At 39.4% G+C, this 16,439-nt stretch overlaps 1 protein-coding gene across 1 annotated transcript in view; it reads left to right on the top strand.

Annotated features, from left to right (window-relative positions):
• Positions 1 to 16,219, top strand: part of si:ch211-107o10.3 (uncharacterized protein LOC407663 homolog) — a 38,396-nt gene extending 22,177 nt beyond the window's left edge. Inside the window, exons 5-7 of the mRNA XM_048562819.2 lie at positions 9,693 to 9,809; positions 10,621 to 10,828; positions 12,247 to 16,219. Coding sequence (XP_048418776.1) covers positions 9,693 to 9,809; positions 10,621 to 10,828; positions 12,247 to 12,376 — 455 coding nt within the window. The 3' untranslated portion in view covers positions 12,377 to 16,219. The remainder of the gene's footprint in view (positions 1 to 9,692; positions 9,810 to 10,620; positions 10,829 to 12,246) is intronic.
• Positions 16,220 to 16,439: the final 220 nt, after the last annotated feature.

Here is a 16,439-nt window from a genome sequence, read left to right as displayed (position 1 = left end):
TCAGCTTCCAGTAATGAAAAATTTGTGCTCTCTTGTGTCCTTGCGATTAAACTACAACTTTAACTAAAATCAGGAAATTAACTCCAAAGCCTGCTTTAGTGTTTTAATTAAAGCTTTCAACTCCTGAAGTGACAAGGGAGAGAGAGATGTAACTGGAGCATGCTCCAAAATATGAGCATATAGATTAGAATATTCCAGTTTTTTGTGCTGAATGGAGTAGAATTGTGGTCTCCATATCAGGGAATGAGGGATTTAAGAATCTCCTTTCTACCACAAATGTAGTGAAGTTTAAGGGAATTCCTACATTACAATGACGAGTGCAAAGAACCATTTCAAATAATCATCTTATTGCTATAAAAACAAAGAAAATTACAGCACTTAGGAGTGCAGACTATCAGGTCATGAAGGCTAATCAACTTTCAGCTCTGCTTTCTCCATTTTTACTAATTCCTTTCAGTGTCTTTTTCTCCCGAGTTGGTTGGTGCTCTAATTCTGGGAGGTTACTTTGTTTTTGCTGATGAAGATAGAAGAAAACATCTAGTTTCGCTGTCATTGCTCTATTCTCCATCATACATTCTCCTGACTTTGCTTTAATTACAGGCCTCCAAGCCTGTGCTGATAAAGTCGATTGTGTTTTCTTAAAAAGTAATGAGAAATCTATGGGAGCACAGATCGAGGAAAAAATGAATCTGGAAATTCCTGGGGCTGTTTGGAGGGCCTCTCCTAAATCCCTGAGTTTAGATCACTAAAGTCACAAGCCTCTGTATTTGCTCTGTAGTGTACCCTGAACGCTGTTTTGTAATGTGGGTAGAAATCTTTTATGCTTTTATTTTTAAAGAATGTAGGGACAGGAATAGGCTGTTCAGCCCATCAATCTGCCCTGCCATTTAAAATGATCATAGTTGATCAAACACTTCAAATACCTTTTACCTACACTGTTCTCCATTATATTTTCCACCACTGATGATCAAACATTTATCAATCTCTACTTTAGATATACTCAAAAATTGAGCTTCTACAACCCTCAGGTAGAGAATTCCAAAGATTTTCTATCTTCTGACTTAAAAAAAATTCTAATGTCTGTCCTCAATGGCAACTCCTCTTAATTTCAAATGGTTCCCCCCAGTTGTAGACTCCCTATCTAGGGAAACATTTTACAAACATCTATTCTGTTTACCCCTTTTAAGTATTTTGTAGATTTCAATGAGACCACCCCTCGTTCTTTGAATCTGTAGAGAATACTGGCCCAGCTTTCCAAATCTCTCTCTATAGGACAGTCCTGCCATCTCCAGGAATAAGTCTGGTGAACCTTCATTGCACTTCCTCTCTGGAAATAATGTGTTTCCTGAGATAAGGAGACTGAAACTGTGGACAGTACTCCAGATATGATCTCAACAAGCTCCTATGCAAAGACTTCACTGTTCTTGCACTCAGATCCTTTAGCAATAAAGGCCAACGTTCCAGCACCCTTCCTAATAGCTTGCTGCAACTAAATATTGACCTTCAGCAACTTATTGATAAGGGTGCTGAAGTCCCTTTTTTACAACTACATTTTCCAGTGTTGTTATTTCAGAAATAGTCTGCACGTCCGGTTTTCCTACCAAGAAGGATAACCTCACATCATTATTCAATCTGCCATGTTTTTGCCCAGTCACTAAGCCTGCCCAAATTTTCCTGAAAACGTTTTACGCCTTCCTCACGGTACACAATCTTAGCTTTGTATCATCTGCAATTTTGGAAATATTACATTTGGTCCCCATATCCAAATTATTGATATATTTTGTCAACAACTTGGGGCGTCAAGTACTGATCCTTTCGATAGCCCACTAGTCAGACTGCTGACTTATTCCCATTCTGTTTGTTTGTTAGCCAATCCTTCATCCATGCCAATATATCCCATGTTCTCAGATTCGCTAACCAACTTCCTTTTGAAAAGCCTTCTGAATATCCAAATACGCATTGGTCCTCCTTTCTCCTCTATTTTGTTGGTAGCAATTCTCATTTTAAAAAAAAACTCCATTTGTCGAAGACATTGCCCAATTAGATTTCAATCCAGTGTTGACTTATCATGTTCTTTATGATAGATTCTATTATTTTCTCTATGTAAGGCTTGATGGATCTGGAGTTCCATATGTTTTCCCCCTTACTCCTCTTTTAAATAAAGTAGTATTTGCAAGCTGCTAATGTGCAAGAATCATTCCAGAATGTATGGAATTTTGGAAGATGGTTACTAATGCATGGCTATCTCTATAGCCATCTCCTTTCAACACATAGGAGTGGAGACTATCAGGTCATGAAGGCTAATCAACTTTCAGCTCTGCTTTTTCCATTTTTACTAATTTCTTTCAGTGTCTTTTTCTCCCGAGTCGCTTGGGTCTCTAATTCTGGGAAATTACTTTGTTTTCTCCTGTCTTCATCAGCAAAAACATTTAGTTTCTCTGTCATTGCTCCATTCTTCATTACACATTCTTCTGACTTTGATTTTAATGGTCCCATTGTAATGTCCTTGTGTTTTCTATTTACGTATTTGAAAGCTTTTGCTGTCACTGTATTATATTTACTTTATAAGTCTTTTAATCTTACACAGTGCTTAACTTCATTTATCAGCCACAGCTTACTGACCCTTTGGCAGTTTTTGCTCCTTGAAGGAATGTTTAGTTGCTATAAACTATGTAATAGTTGTTTAAAGCACAAGCAAATCTCCCTGCAAGGATGTTGGTCCCTGTCCTATTGAGATGCAACCTGTCCAGCAAGTTTTACTTTGCGCATAAGTGGTTCCAATGCCTTGGAAATCTAATGCCCTCCCTCCAACACCATTGTCCAGCACAAGTTCAATCTATTGATCCTCCTGAGTTTATCTTTATTAGCACATGGGATTACTGGTCTTGAAGTCTAGCTTTTTAATTCTTCTTCCTGAATCCTTGAGTTCTGCTTCAAGGCCTCACAACACTTCCTCCTTATGCCATTGGTACCAATGGGGACTATGACTTCTTGGTGACTTCCTGTCCCTCAGAATGACATAGGTAACTCTGGCACCAGGGAGGTACTGTACTAGCCTGGAGTCACATTTTATGCCTATCTGATCCCGTGGCTATGAAATTTTAGAAGATGGTGACTAGTACATCGGCTATATCTATAGCCATCTCCTTTCAACACTTTGGGATGGAAACCGTCAGGTCCTGATGACTTATCAGCCTTCAGCTCCATTAATTTCTCCATTTTATGAAAACTAATTTCCTTCAGTTCCTGATTCTCCCTAGTCACTTGTGTCTTTAATTCTGGGATCATCATCAGTGAAAACAGCCACAAACAGGCACCCTTCCATTCTTCTTTCCTTCTTGAGTACGTCATTGTGCGCATGTGCAAAGACCCCTCAGACCTTTATGTCATGGACTTGTGTGTGACCACACTTCCCTGTGGAAATATTGCCATCATTGGCTTCCAAAATGGAATGCTGATTGATAAGTAGGATAGACTCGAGATTCCTGCACAACCTGCCTGACTGTTTTGACTGCCTGGCTAATTCTCTCTCTGCTTGTTTGCTTCTAATCTGCAGTGTGATTGCCTCCCTGTAAGCACAGTCCATGTAGTCCTCAGCCTTGTGGATGCACAACATGACCCAGCTGCTGCTCCAGTTCTAAAACCAGAGCTCAAGCTTGTGTAACTGGTGACATTTCCTGCAGACGTTTGTCAGAGGCACATCATACCTTAGTGACTTCACATAGGATGTACACTCCATGTCTGCTGACTTGCCATACTATATCTTTGGAAGTTATTTTACATTTTATTTTGCTCATATTGACTTTATTTTACTTTGGCTTTACTTTATTATTTGATTTTACTTTGACTTAAATATGCCTCCCTTTTGCTAATGTTCCTTCCTAATATCCAAGAAACTCCTTTTTTATGAATTAGTTTTCAGTTTCAAGCTATTTCGATCTACTCGGCAACAACTAACCAACTAATTAAGCTTAGTAATTTCTTGTAATCTTACTGTTGAATGTTTTTCACATTCAGCCTCTCTGCTGTGTTCAGAATGAAGCCACTGTCCTCTCTGCTCACTGTATTTATACGCGCCCCCTCACTTGATGTTTTGTTCAGACTGAAGCAATTGACATAGTGTTGTGATCCTTTACATCCACAAGAGGGCATTCAGAACTTTGCTTTAACAACTCATTCCAAAGTCTGCTTATTTAAAAGTGCAGCACCCCTAAAGTACATAAGAGTATCACCTTGATTATGCTGAAGCCAGTGGAGTGGGTCTTTGAATCAAGCAGAATTGTTACCATACTAATGCACAGTGGACTCTTTGTAAGTGAGATTTCTGCAAATAGCTTGGAGTTTCCTGTAAGCTGAACAATTAGAGGTCTAGTGGACAGCGAGGAAGGTTGCTTCTGCAGACAACAGGGTCTTGATCAAATGGGTCACTAGGTCACTGAGTGGCAGATGGAGTTTAATTTGGATAAATCTGAGGTGCTGCATTTTGGAATGGTCAATCAGGGCAGGACATATACACTTAATGGTAAAGTCCTGGGGAGTGTTGTTGAACAGAGACCTTGGAGTGCACGTTCATAGTTCCTTGAAAGTGGAATCACAGGTAGATAGGATAGTGAAGAGGGCATCGGTATGTTTGTCTTTATTCGTCTGCACATTGAGAATAGGAGTTGGGAGGTAGTGTTGCAGGTGTACTTGGACGTCGGTTCAACCACTTTTGGAGTATTGTGTTCAATTCTTGTCTCCTACAGGAAGAATGTTGTGAAACTAGAAAGGGCTCCAAAAAGATTTACAAAGATGTTGCCTAAGTTGTAGGGTTTGAGCTATAGAGAGAAACTGAATGGGGTCTGGCAATTTTCCCTGGAGTGTCAGAGACTGAGAGGTGACCTTTATAGAGATTTATAAAATCATGAGGGGTATGAATAGGTTAAATAGGCAAGGTCTTTTCCCTAGGGTGGGGGAGTCGAAAAGTAGAAGGCATAGGTTTAAGATAGAAAAGGGACCTAAGGAGCAACTTTTTCCACAGAGTGGGTGATGCATGCATGGAATAAGCTGCCAGAGGAAGTGATGGAGGCTGGTATGATTTACAACATTTATTAGGCATCTGGATGCCTACATGAATAGGAAAGGCTTAGAGGGATATGTGCCAAATGCTGGCAAATGTGACTAGATTTATGTCGGATATCTGGTTGACATGGACAAGCTGGACCATAGGGTCTGTTTCTGTGCTGTATATCACTGGCTCTATAACCTAACTCATTCATTGTTTCCTAGGGCCTGTCCCTAAAATAGATTTTAACTCTGATCAGGTGAACTCATTTGTTTTTTTTCTTTCTGTCTATCTTTTTGAGGTGATACTTGTCCTGTTAAGTATACTTCAATCAAGGCTTACTATTTAACCTACTGTCTTGGCCATTACGGTCTAGAGCTGATATTATAAGGGTACTAATCCGGAATTTGGCTAAGGACTTGGGTTCAAATCCAGCTATGGCAAATGGTGGAATTTGAGTTCAGTTAAAAGAAAGTGGAGTTAAGAATCTACTGATGACCATGAAACGTTTTGATTGTTGGAAACACCCATCTGGTTGACTAATGCCCTTCAAGGAAGGAAATCTACCATCCTCATCTTGTCTGGCCTACATGTGACTCCAGACCCACAGCAGTGTGGATGACTCTCAACGGTCCACTGAAATGGCCTAGCAAGCCACTCAGTTGGATTAATTATTATTAAATCTCAAGGAAATGAAACCAGACAGCCTATCTAGCATCGACCTGTCTAGGCACTGGAAAAGTTAACAACAACAGAAACAGTCCTGTTGACTGCGAGGTCCTCCTAACTAACATCTGGGGGCTGGTGCCAAAACTGAGAGAGCTGTCTCTTAGACTAGTCAAGCTATAGCCTGACATAGATTATAGACAATTATTCTATATTTATGACTATGTCCTAGACACTACCGCTACTATTCTACCAGCAGGACCGACCCAGCAGAGATGGTAGTGTGGGGTATAGAGTGGGGAGGGAATTGCCTTGGAAGTCATCAGCATTGACTCCGGATTCCATGACCTGTCGTGGGTTCAGGTTAAATGTGGGTAAGGAAATCTCTGCCTGGTTACCAAATACTGTCCTCCCTCAGCTGATTAATCTGTACTCCTGCATATTGGACAGTATTTGGAGAAAGCGTGGAGGGTGGTAAGCACACAAAATGTACTGTCTGCGGGGCCTTTAAATGTTCATCACCAAGAGTGGCTCAGCAGTAGCACTACAGATTGAGCTTGTCAGGGCAAAAGGACATAGCTGTTGGACTGGGCAGCAGCTGGTGACAGAACCAACAAGAGGGGAAAAGCATACTTGACCTCTACAGATTTATTTATCCATAACAGTATTGGTAAGAGCGACCACTGCACGGTCCTTGTGGAGGTGAAGTTATGCCTTCATATTGAGAATCACCCCCATCACTATGCTAAATGGGACAGAAATCAGATAGATCCAAGAGGTGCTGTGAGCCATCAAAAGCAGCAGAATTGTACTCCAGCTGCAATCAAGCCGAGGCATCAACCCTGGTTCAATGGAGAGTGCAAGAAGACATGCCTGGAGCAGCACCAGGCGTACCTAAAAATGAGATATCAACCTGTTGAAGCTTCCAAACCGGACTACTTGCATGCCAAACTGCAATAGCAGCAAGTGATAGAGCTAAACAAGGTCATAACCAATAGATCAGACCCAAGTTCTGTAATCCTGCCACATCTACAAATATCCCCATCCTCAATGATGAAAGAGCCCAGCACATCTGTGCAGAAGATAAGACTGAAGCATTTGGAGCAATCTTCAACCAGAAGTGCTGGTGGATGATCCATCTCTGCCTCCTCCAGTATCCCTGAATTACAGAATAACAGTTTGCGGCCATTTTGATTCACTCCCCATGATTTCAAAAAACAGTTGGAGACACTGGATACTGCAAAGACTATGGGCCCTGAAAACATTCAAGCAGTACTAGTGAAGAAATGCTGCAGAGCTTGTGGCTTCCCTAGCCAAGCTCTTCTGGTGCATTTACAACACTGACATTTATCTGATAATGTGGAAGATCGCCCAGGCATATCCTATGCATAAGAAAGGACAACTTCAACCCAGTCAGTTAATACCCCATGAGTCTATTCTCGATCATCAGCAAAGTGATGGAAGGTGTCATCATTAGTGCTATCAGGCGGCAGGTACTCAGCAATAACCTGCCTAGAGATGCTCAATTTGAGTACTGCCAGGACTCCTCAGTTCTTGACTTCATTACAGTCTTAGTTCAAACATAGACAAGAGCTTAATTCCAGAGGGGAGGTGAGAGTGACAGCCCTTGACATTGCAGCTGCAATTGGGGGAAAAAACGCATGGCATCAAGGAGCCTTAACAAAACTGGAATGAATGGGTATCGGGGTAGACTCTCCTGTGATTGGAGTCATACCTTTCACCTAGGAAGATATTTGTGGTTATTGGAGATTAGTAATCTCTGCAGGAGTTTCTCACAATGGTGTCCTGGGCCCAATAATCTTCAGCTGCTTCATCAATGATCTTCCCTCCATCATAAGGTCAGAAGTGGGGATGTTTGCTGATGATTGTGCACTGTCAAGCACCATTTGCAACTCCTTATGCTGAAGCAGTCAATGTTCAAAATACAAAATCTGGACGATATCCAGGCTTGGGCTGACGATTGGCAAGTAATGGTCACACCACACAAATGCCCGCCTCTGACCATCATTGCCTTGACATTTGATGGTGCTACTGTCACTGTATCACCCACTATCAACATCCTGGGGCTTACAACTAGTCTCGTCACATAAACACAGTGGCTATAAAAGCAGGTCAGAGGCTAGGAATACTGCAGTGAGTAATTACTGTCCTGACTCCCCAGATCATATCCACATCTACAAGGCTTATGTCAGGAATGTGATGGAATACTCCCCACTTGCTTGGATGGGTGCAACTCCAACAGCACTCACACTTAACACCATCTAGGACAAAGCACTTGATTGGCAACATGTCCACAAACATCTATTCCCTCCACCAGTGATACTCAGTAACAGCAGTGCAGAAGTTCATCAAAGATCCTCAGACAGCACATTTGAAACCCATGACCACTTCCATGTAGAAGGACAGAGGTAGTAGAAATGTGGGAACACAACCACCTGCAAGTTCCTCTCCAAACCACTCACAGGCTGACTTGGAAAGAGATTGTCATTCCTTTGGTGTGGCCGGGTCAAAATCCTGGTGGACTGCAGGGTTTCAAGAAGGCAACTCACCACCACCTTCTGAAGGGCAACTAGGGGGCGGGCAATTAATGCTGGCCCAGCCAGCAATGCCCACGTCCCATGAATAATTTTTAAAAAATCTAGTAATAACTACATTTTGAGAAAGAGCAATCCATATTTTTCACTCAGTGAGTTTTGCTTCTTTGTGGTCTCTAGTTTGCAAGCTTTCATTTTAGCAAATGCAAACTATTGTGGACCTAACCATCTTCAGCTGCTTCATCAATGACCTTCCCTGCATCATAAAGTGAGAAGTGGAGAAGTTTGTTGATGATTGCACATTAAGCACCGTTTTTGTTTACTTGGATACTGGAGGGAGCCCATGTCCAAATGCAGAAAGACCTGGTACCCAGTTTTGAGCTAACAAATGGCAAATATTGTTTGCATCACACAAATGTTATGCAATTACAATCCCTGCTAGGAGAGAATCTAACAATTTCCTTGACATTCAGTGGTATTGCCATCACTAAATCTTTTACTGTCAGTATTCTGATGGTTACCATTGACCAGAAACTGAACTGGATTAACCATATTAATGGCTACAAGAGCCGTTCAGTAGCTAGGAGTCCTGCAATGAGTAACTCACCTTCTGACTACCTAAAACCTGTCCACCATCTACGAGACATAAGTCAGGAGTGTGATGAAAACGCCCACTTTCCTGGATAAGTGCACTTCCAATAACATTCAACCCACTCCATTGACTTGAGCATAATTAAAAGCATTCAAAAATTTGACACCAGCCAGGACAAAGCCCGATTAATTGATGCTGTATCCACGAACATTCACTCCTTCCACCACTGACACTCTGTAGCAGCAGTGTTTAATATCTGTAAGATATACTGTAAAAATTCACCAAAGTTTCTTATGACACCACCTTCCTAACCCATAACAATTACAGTCTAGAAAGACAGGGGAAACAGATATATGGGAACTCCACTACCTGCAAGTTTGCCTTCATGCCATTTGACATCCCGACATAAAAAAGTATTGCCATTCCTTCAGTCGGATTGGCCGAAATCTTGTATCTTTTTCTCAAATGATATTGTGGCTTTATCTACACCAAATAGACTGCAGCAGTTCCAGGAAGCAGCTCACGGCCACATTCTCCAGTACAGCTAGGGATGGGCAATAAATGCTAGCACAGCCAGTGAAGGCCATTTATGTGAATTAATAAAAATGCTTCAGTTTTGAAAGCGAAGTCTGTTCATTGCCTTTCATGTGCTGCATTAAAAGAACCAAAGGAACATGATTTGTTTCCAAATAATCTGGAAAAGGATCAGAAAGAATTTTACCCGAATCACTTATACTCAAAGATAACAATTGCTTCTTATTCATCTACAAAATGTGATTTGTTCAATAATCTGAAGTTAATATATGGGTTACCGATTTCTTTTTCTCAAATACAGGGAAAATTAACTTTGATGACATTAATTTGGAAAATTGTTATGATCCTGCTGTTAGTTATGAACAGAGCAAGCTGGCCAATGTCCTGTTCACCAGGGAACTTGCAAAGAAGTTAAAAGGTGAGTGTTGTAGAAAGATACCAGCATTGTCAGGGAAAATTGAACTGGCTGGGGTTCCTTTTTCAATGACTGAGACTAGTGAGGGGTGATCTGATAAATGTGTTTGTAATTGTATTGTATGACTATATGACCTAGAGAATGCTTCGACTACACATTTGTTATCATGGAACCACTGATGTGAATCGCATAGATTTTATAAGAGCCAAGCTAGTAAACATATGGAAGGAGCTAGCTGAAAAAAAGTGCATAGAGGTTCATGTAGAGTATAAATGGATCAGCTAAATCAAATGACCTGTGTGTGTGTTAAGTATTTTAATAACAGTACTATGTATTTTGTTCAGAAAGATAATTAAAGTATTTATGATCCCTGAAGCCAGGGCTAGTGCTGGTAATTGTTGGGACAAAACTTCCAGTTATTTAGTTAACCTAAGTTATCGGCCTTTTAGGATCCTAACTAAGTATTTGTGGGTTTCTTCCTTATCCTTGCCTTTTTGAAGTTGAAGGATGTCTGCTCATGTGTGAAATGTATTAAAATTCTGTGCTTGCAAGTCAACCATATCTTTTGTTTTGATGCATTAAAAAAAGCTGATATTGACTTGCATTGTTTAAGCCCAAACTCTGAGAAGTGATTTGAGCCTTTCCACTTCGTGCATTGACATCAATGGATGCCAAGTTATTGGCAAGTTTTACAGGATCTGTCTGTTCTGATCAGAATCCTAATTCTCAGGGGACCAATCCTTAGCAAATTGGCTTCGAACATATATCCTAGATTTCACATTTTTGCCTTCATGATTGTCTGACTTTATTTTAGGCACTGGAGTTACTGCCAATTGTCTCCATCCGGGAGTAATAAAGACTGAATTGTTACGTCACCTGTACCCTACTCTGTCAATATGGTGGAAGATTCTCCTGGTACCTGTATCCATTCTCACGTTTAAGAGAGCATGGCAGGGAGCTCAGACAAGCATCTATTGTGCAGTTTCTGAGGAACTGAATGATGTTAGTGGCCTGTACTTCAGGTGAGGTTGCATTCTCTTTTGTATTGTGTGGCCTACTTCTTGAAACAGTTGAAAGTGCCTGATTTAAAGTTTTAGTTCCCTCGATGTTCCTGCCAAGATTCCTGTGATGGTCAACATAACGACTTCAGGTAAAACAGGAAATAAATAAACAGTTAGCGACCTGTTGCGCTCTGGCTTTTCATTATCTTGGACCATTTATCCAGCGGCATCAGCTTCGGGGTAGCGGATAGTATTCTTACCTCCAAGACAGTAGGTCATGGGCTCAAGTCCTCTTCTTGAGACGTAAATCTAAAATCTAAGCTAAGAATTAAGTGTGCTCCTGAGGGAATGTTTCTTTTGATAGTGTTAAAGCAAGAGCCTATTTGCTCTCTCAGATGGACGTAGAGATCTTAGTGCACTATTTTGAGAAGAGCAATAATCCTCAGTAATATCTTTGCCAAATATTTACTCATCAATCAACATCACTGAAAAAGATGATAGGACCATTATTAACTCGCTGATTATGGGATCTTGCTGTGTACATTCTGAGTACAATCAAACATGACAGTGACTATCTTTTCTTATTGTCTATATTGCACAGACATTTTAAGGATGTGAAACTGCTATATAAATGCAAATGTATCTTTTTTACACTTGCTGCTGTATTGCAACTTAACTGTATCACATTGCTTTGAAATGTTGTGTTAAGGAACAAGAATGTGTATACAGCCCTCCTCCAAAAAAGTGAAATCAATAAGAATCATGCAGCTGTACACTGATGTTACAGTACTGTGACTATTGTACATGAACACCACCACATAGTCATGTGACTGCTATACACAGATATTCATTGTTTTCATCTGAAACTCTTACTATTGATGCTTATAGGCACTTAGGAACAGTGTGAGAATCTTCACCCTGTAACCTGTGTAATCCCAAGAAGCCAAGGATTTTTCGAGCCAGTCATCTGGCTGTGTACATTTTGGGAATCTTTCCCATCAGTTTGTACCAACAGTGGTGTTGAAACTGAATAATTTGCAACTTTACTAATGTAGAGTTCTGCAGAAAATACTGAATCTGTGCTTCCTGGGTGGGTTGTGGGGGTAGGGAGCTTTGGCATGTGCAATGTTATGGAAGGAAATGCAATGAAACAAGAAGTGTTCTGACTTCATGAAAGACTAAAAGGTTGATGGCTGTGGATAAAAGATCTGTTCTGTTCTGTTCACACATTCATATCATCAGGAATGGGAAAGCCAAAAGCCAAAAGATTAAAAAGAAATTATGTATATTGGGGTCAGTTTTTGACTGTGGCATGTTAGGAGTCAGTTTTGCAAATGGCCCTTTATGCCATTGCACAAAGCCAACACGTCCTGCATTGAGTGGATCATCTACAGTTAATACTGCATGCTAGACTAATTACAACTTGTTCATTTTGACAGTGATTGTGCTGTTAAAGCAGCTGCCCCTCAAGGCAGAGATGATGAGGCTGCAAAGAGACTTTGGGAACTCAGTGAAAAGATGGTGGGTCTAGAATCTGAAGGACAACGACTTCATGTTCCTGAATCCTGAGATGTTATTCCATTTGTCTTTATTCTACATTCCTGATTGAAACTTCTTATATACAGGGTGTGTGGTGGTGTTTCGAAGTATCTTAATATGCAATATTATCAGTTCTGAGAGAAAATTATTGTCACCAATTTAGGATGTTCTGGCCTGTGGTTTGTATAGATTTTGAAGTTTAGACAGGGTCAATTAAATCATAGTATCTTTCAAGACAATAAAATTCAGTAAGTTTCAAGATGTTGCATAACTGTTAATGATTTCAAACTTGCAGTTTGTAGGAAGAGGAAATGCAAAGGTCAGTCTATCACAGGCACGGTCACTGGCTTTTATTTCAGATGGAAAGATCAATGTCATTCCAAAATACAATTTCAAAAGTTAGATAAAAACTCATGAGTAAAATGGAATGACTTATTTGATGAATACAATGGCCTGGATATTGGGAAACAAGACATGACTGTGGTTTATGAAAATTATATAATGTGTCCAGTGAAATATTTTGCTGTTATTCCAACCTTGTAACATTCTAATTCTAATTATAATTATGGATGCAAGAATTTATAATGGAATCTTGACACACTGCAGGTACACCTTCTCATTTGGCAGGAGCATATGATCCTAGGATGCTAGTTAAAATATTTATAAATCTGAATATGAGAATGCAAACGGAATAATAATAGCATAGGCTTCTGTGAAATGAGAACTGTAATACATCCGTACTTCCTCATCCAAAATATTGCACATCCTCTAGCCCCACCTCACAACTGCATCCCAGGTTAGGTAGGTAATGCACTCACTCTTTGGTCAGGAGGTCATTGGTTTCAGCACCACTTCAGAAGATACTTCATTTAATGCAGGCTGATACTCCAGTGCTGTGCAAGTGCTACATAGAATTCTGGCCCACATAAATGCCTCAAACACCACAGATGATCATCCAGTAGGTATACAGGTCATTCATTCCAATGTTGTTTTGTTAGTTATGATTATACCTCAAGCTCCAATTGATGTCTATTCCTCAATCAAATTTCTTGGAAACTGATTATCTAGTTCATTGCTGATTGTTGGAAAAATCCATGTGACTCACTAATGTCCTTCAGGGAAAGGAAAGCTGCCATTCTCACCTGGGCTGGCCTACTTGTGACTCTAGACCCACAGCAAAATGGTTGATGCCCCCTGGGCAATTAGGGATGGGCAGTGAATGTTGGCCTAGCCAGTGATACCCACGCCCTTTGAAGGAATAAAAAAAATTACTCGTTTGCTATTTGTGGAGCCAAGGTGTAAGTAAATTGGATGCTGTATTTTTCTGCATTCTAACAATAACTGTACTTCAAAAATAATATAGAGAATGTGTTTTGGGATAGTGTGTTAGTGAAAAATGATATACAAATGCAAATGTTTTTTCTTGCTTTACTCAGAAACTGCACTAGCTATTTTTAATACCATTCTGCAGAAGATTAAACTAGTATTTGGAGGTGAGAAAAGAACTCAACATTTTCATCTGAAAAATAGGAAACATTCCTCTTGCTAGACCTCTCGTACTAGAGCAAACAATGGTCTGAGTATCTGAGTTTACAAATGTCAGCCTCATTCTGCAGCAATGAATAATTATCTGCTAAACCTAAATCTGTTAATGTGGGCTGTTTAACAAAATTACATAAGGGAAATTGGGTTCACACATTCTTAGGCTTGTCTCTGTTGAATTGCCAATTGACACACCATTTTCAAATTGAAAGGAATTTGCTTCACTACAGTGTGAAGGAGGCATTTAACCTGTGGTTCAAAACTTGCTGAAGCATTTTTCAGATCTTGCATTTTCAAAAATAAAGTTGATTCATTTTTCTGATTGCTTAAAGTAAGTCTGATTAGAACTGGAATTTCTGCCTCTAATCTTAGTCTCATTAATGTAATTAATGGGTCACCATAAATCTCTAAACAAGAATAAAATATGTCTTTGATCGTTGTGAGTGACACTCTGTACCTGTTGATTGATGGAAAGTTTGTAGAATTTAAAATGTATAATTAATGTATACTCATAGCCCTGCATTAACATATGAATTTTGTACACAAAGCCTTTAAAATATAGTATGCATTGCATTGAATTTGACTTCTTAAAAATTGTTCAGTGAGTGTTGAGACTGAAGAATCTGCTTATAAAGTTTGTAAAGCATACTAAGTATTCACTGGGGGGTGGGAGCCACATTCTGCATCATTCTCCCTCTGTCACTATCCACTGTAACTGTTTTTATCTCTCCCTTGTATCAGACTTGTATCTCTGTACTTACGAGCCCCCCCCCCCCGCATTCGTTCAGTGCATTTAATCTGTGATTTGTCCCAAATCCTTATTAACACTGTTTGCTAGATCGAGAGGCCTATTTCTCTTATGTAGTGTTCATTAAAGAATTAAAGGTTTTGTGTATATTGTATAATTCTCTTCAGGAGAACTGTTCATCTCTTGAATGAAGAATGTTAGTTACCTTTCTTGTAGGAACTCTGACCACGGATGTAAACTGTAGTACTACTCTACTGATAATCAATTTGAATCATTACTTGTTTTGAATTATTCTTGCCAGACCCTTTGAATTCCTCCCACCAGGTTAACTGAGTCTGGGCATAGAACCATAAAATTGATCATTTTCATATTGAGCCATACAACATGGGAACAGACCCTTCGATCCAACCAGTCCATACTAACTGTAATCCCAAAGTAAACTAGCCCAAATTGCCTGCTCCTGGCCCATATCTGAAGTGAAACTGGGTGTCACATTTGGTTACCATAGTATTGTTGAATAGAGGGAAATTGTTCTCTAAAATGCAATACAGAGGCTTTGCTGTTCAACATTTTTGTAAGATTTTTGTCCAGTACAATGGAATGTTACATGCTGCAGGTAATATACCACTCGTTTATTTTATGAAAATACTCTTGTACACAAGATGCTGTAACAATCTGCTTACATTCTGTAAAGAAATGCTTGCTCTTTCAAGCGATAATTTAAATCCTAGAACAGTCTCTGAACCTTCAGTGAAGCTCCAAATGATGTCCATCATTTAGACAATGTGGGTTAACATTTGCAAGTTCCATCCTGGGAAAGTTGCTTATTTACAAGACATTAAATTTAAAATATTAAGAAAATACATATCATGTTATTTACACATTGACAAAACACTAAGCAGAACAAAGGACAGAGTTAGACCAAAAAGCAAAATGGCTTCCGCAAATTGTAATTTTAATCAGTTCAACACTTCCTGCTTCATTTGGTTTAACAAACTTTGTCCAACCATCATTCAGAATGGAAGCTTTGGATTTGAGGGAGGCTCACCTCTGACAGAACTTTTAAGGTGCTTTAAACAGAGAAACAAACACATCTTAATGCACTTCCAGTTGGCAAACTGCTAATTATAATGGTTCACATTCTAAATTTATTTCCACAGAAATACATAAATATTTACTTGAACAATATATTTTCTCAGAATTTAAATTTATATTTACTCACACAATACTCTGCAAAACCAATGCTAATACTTGTTTATGTAATTGTATTATTTTAGTCTATTCATGTAAAGCATAAGATAGTTACTTGTACTCTATTTTGTAATTTTAAAGTTTGCGATGGTTCAATCTTAGTGGATTTGTAACCTTGGTAGAATGAGTCAGATTGGTGACTTATAAGTTTTCTGCCCTTTTTGTTTGATGAACTGACATTCTTGGATTACGTAGGTTAATATTTGAGTATTAAATGCAAATACACAAAAATTGACTGTTGTGATTCAGAATCCATGTGATGGAGGGATTAGAGGTGAGGAGAAATGGAGATGAGACATTTGTAATGAGGTGATTGGTACTGAAATGTATTTAGAAAAACAATCATTTTTCACATTGGTCTGATTTGTTTTACCAACTTTAGTTTCTAATGTTTATTCTTTTTAATATATAAATCCAAATGACAATAGTTGTCACTGCTCCACAGCCTATATGCATTTTCCTCATGGGAGAAATCGAGGTCCTATTTGATTTGTTTGCTTGGGGCACATGGAATCCCATGGAACTGTTTCAGAGCAGAGAGTTCTAACATCA

The sequence above is a fragment of the Stegostoma tigrinum genome, chromosome 33 (genome assembly GCF_030684315.1).
Source record: "Stegostoma tigrinum isolate sSteTig4 chromosome 33, sSteTig4.hap1, whole genome shotgun sequence".
NCBI classification, from domain to species: domain Eukaryota; kingdom Metazoa; phylum Chordata; class Chondrichthyes; order Orectolobiformes; family Stegostomatidae; genus Stegostoma; species Stegostoma tigrinum.
Note: the sequence above shows the minus strand (reverse complement) of the source record. Positions and strands in the feature narration are given on the sequence as shown.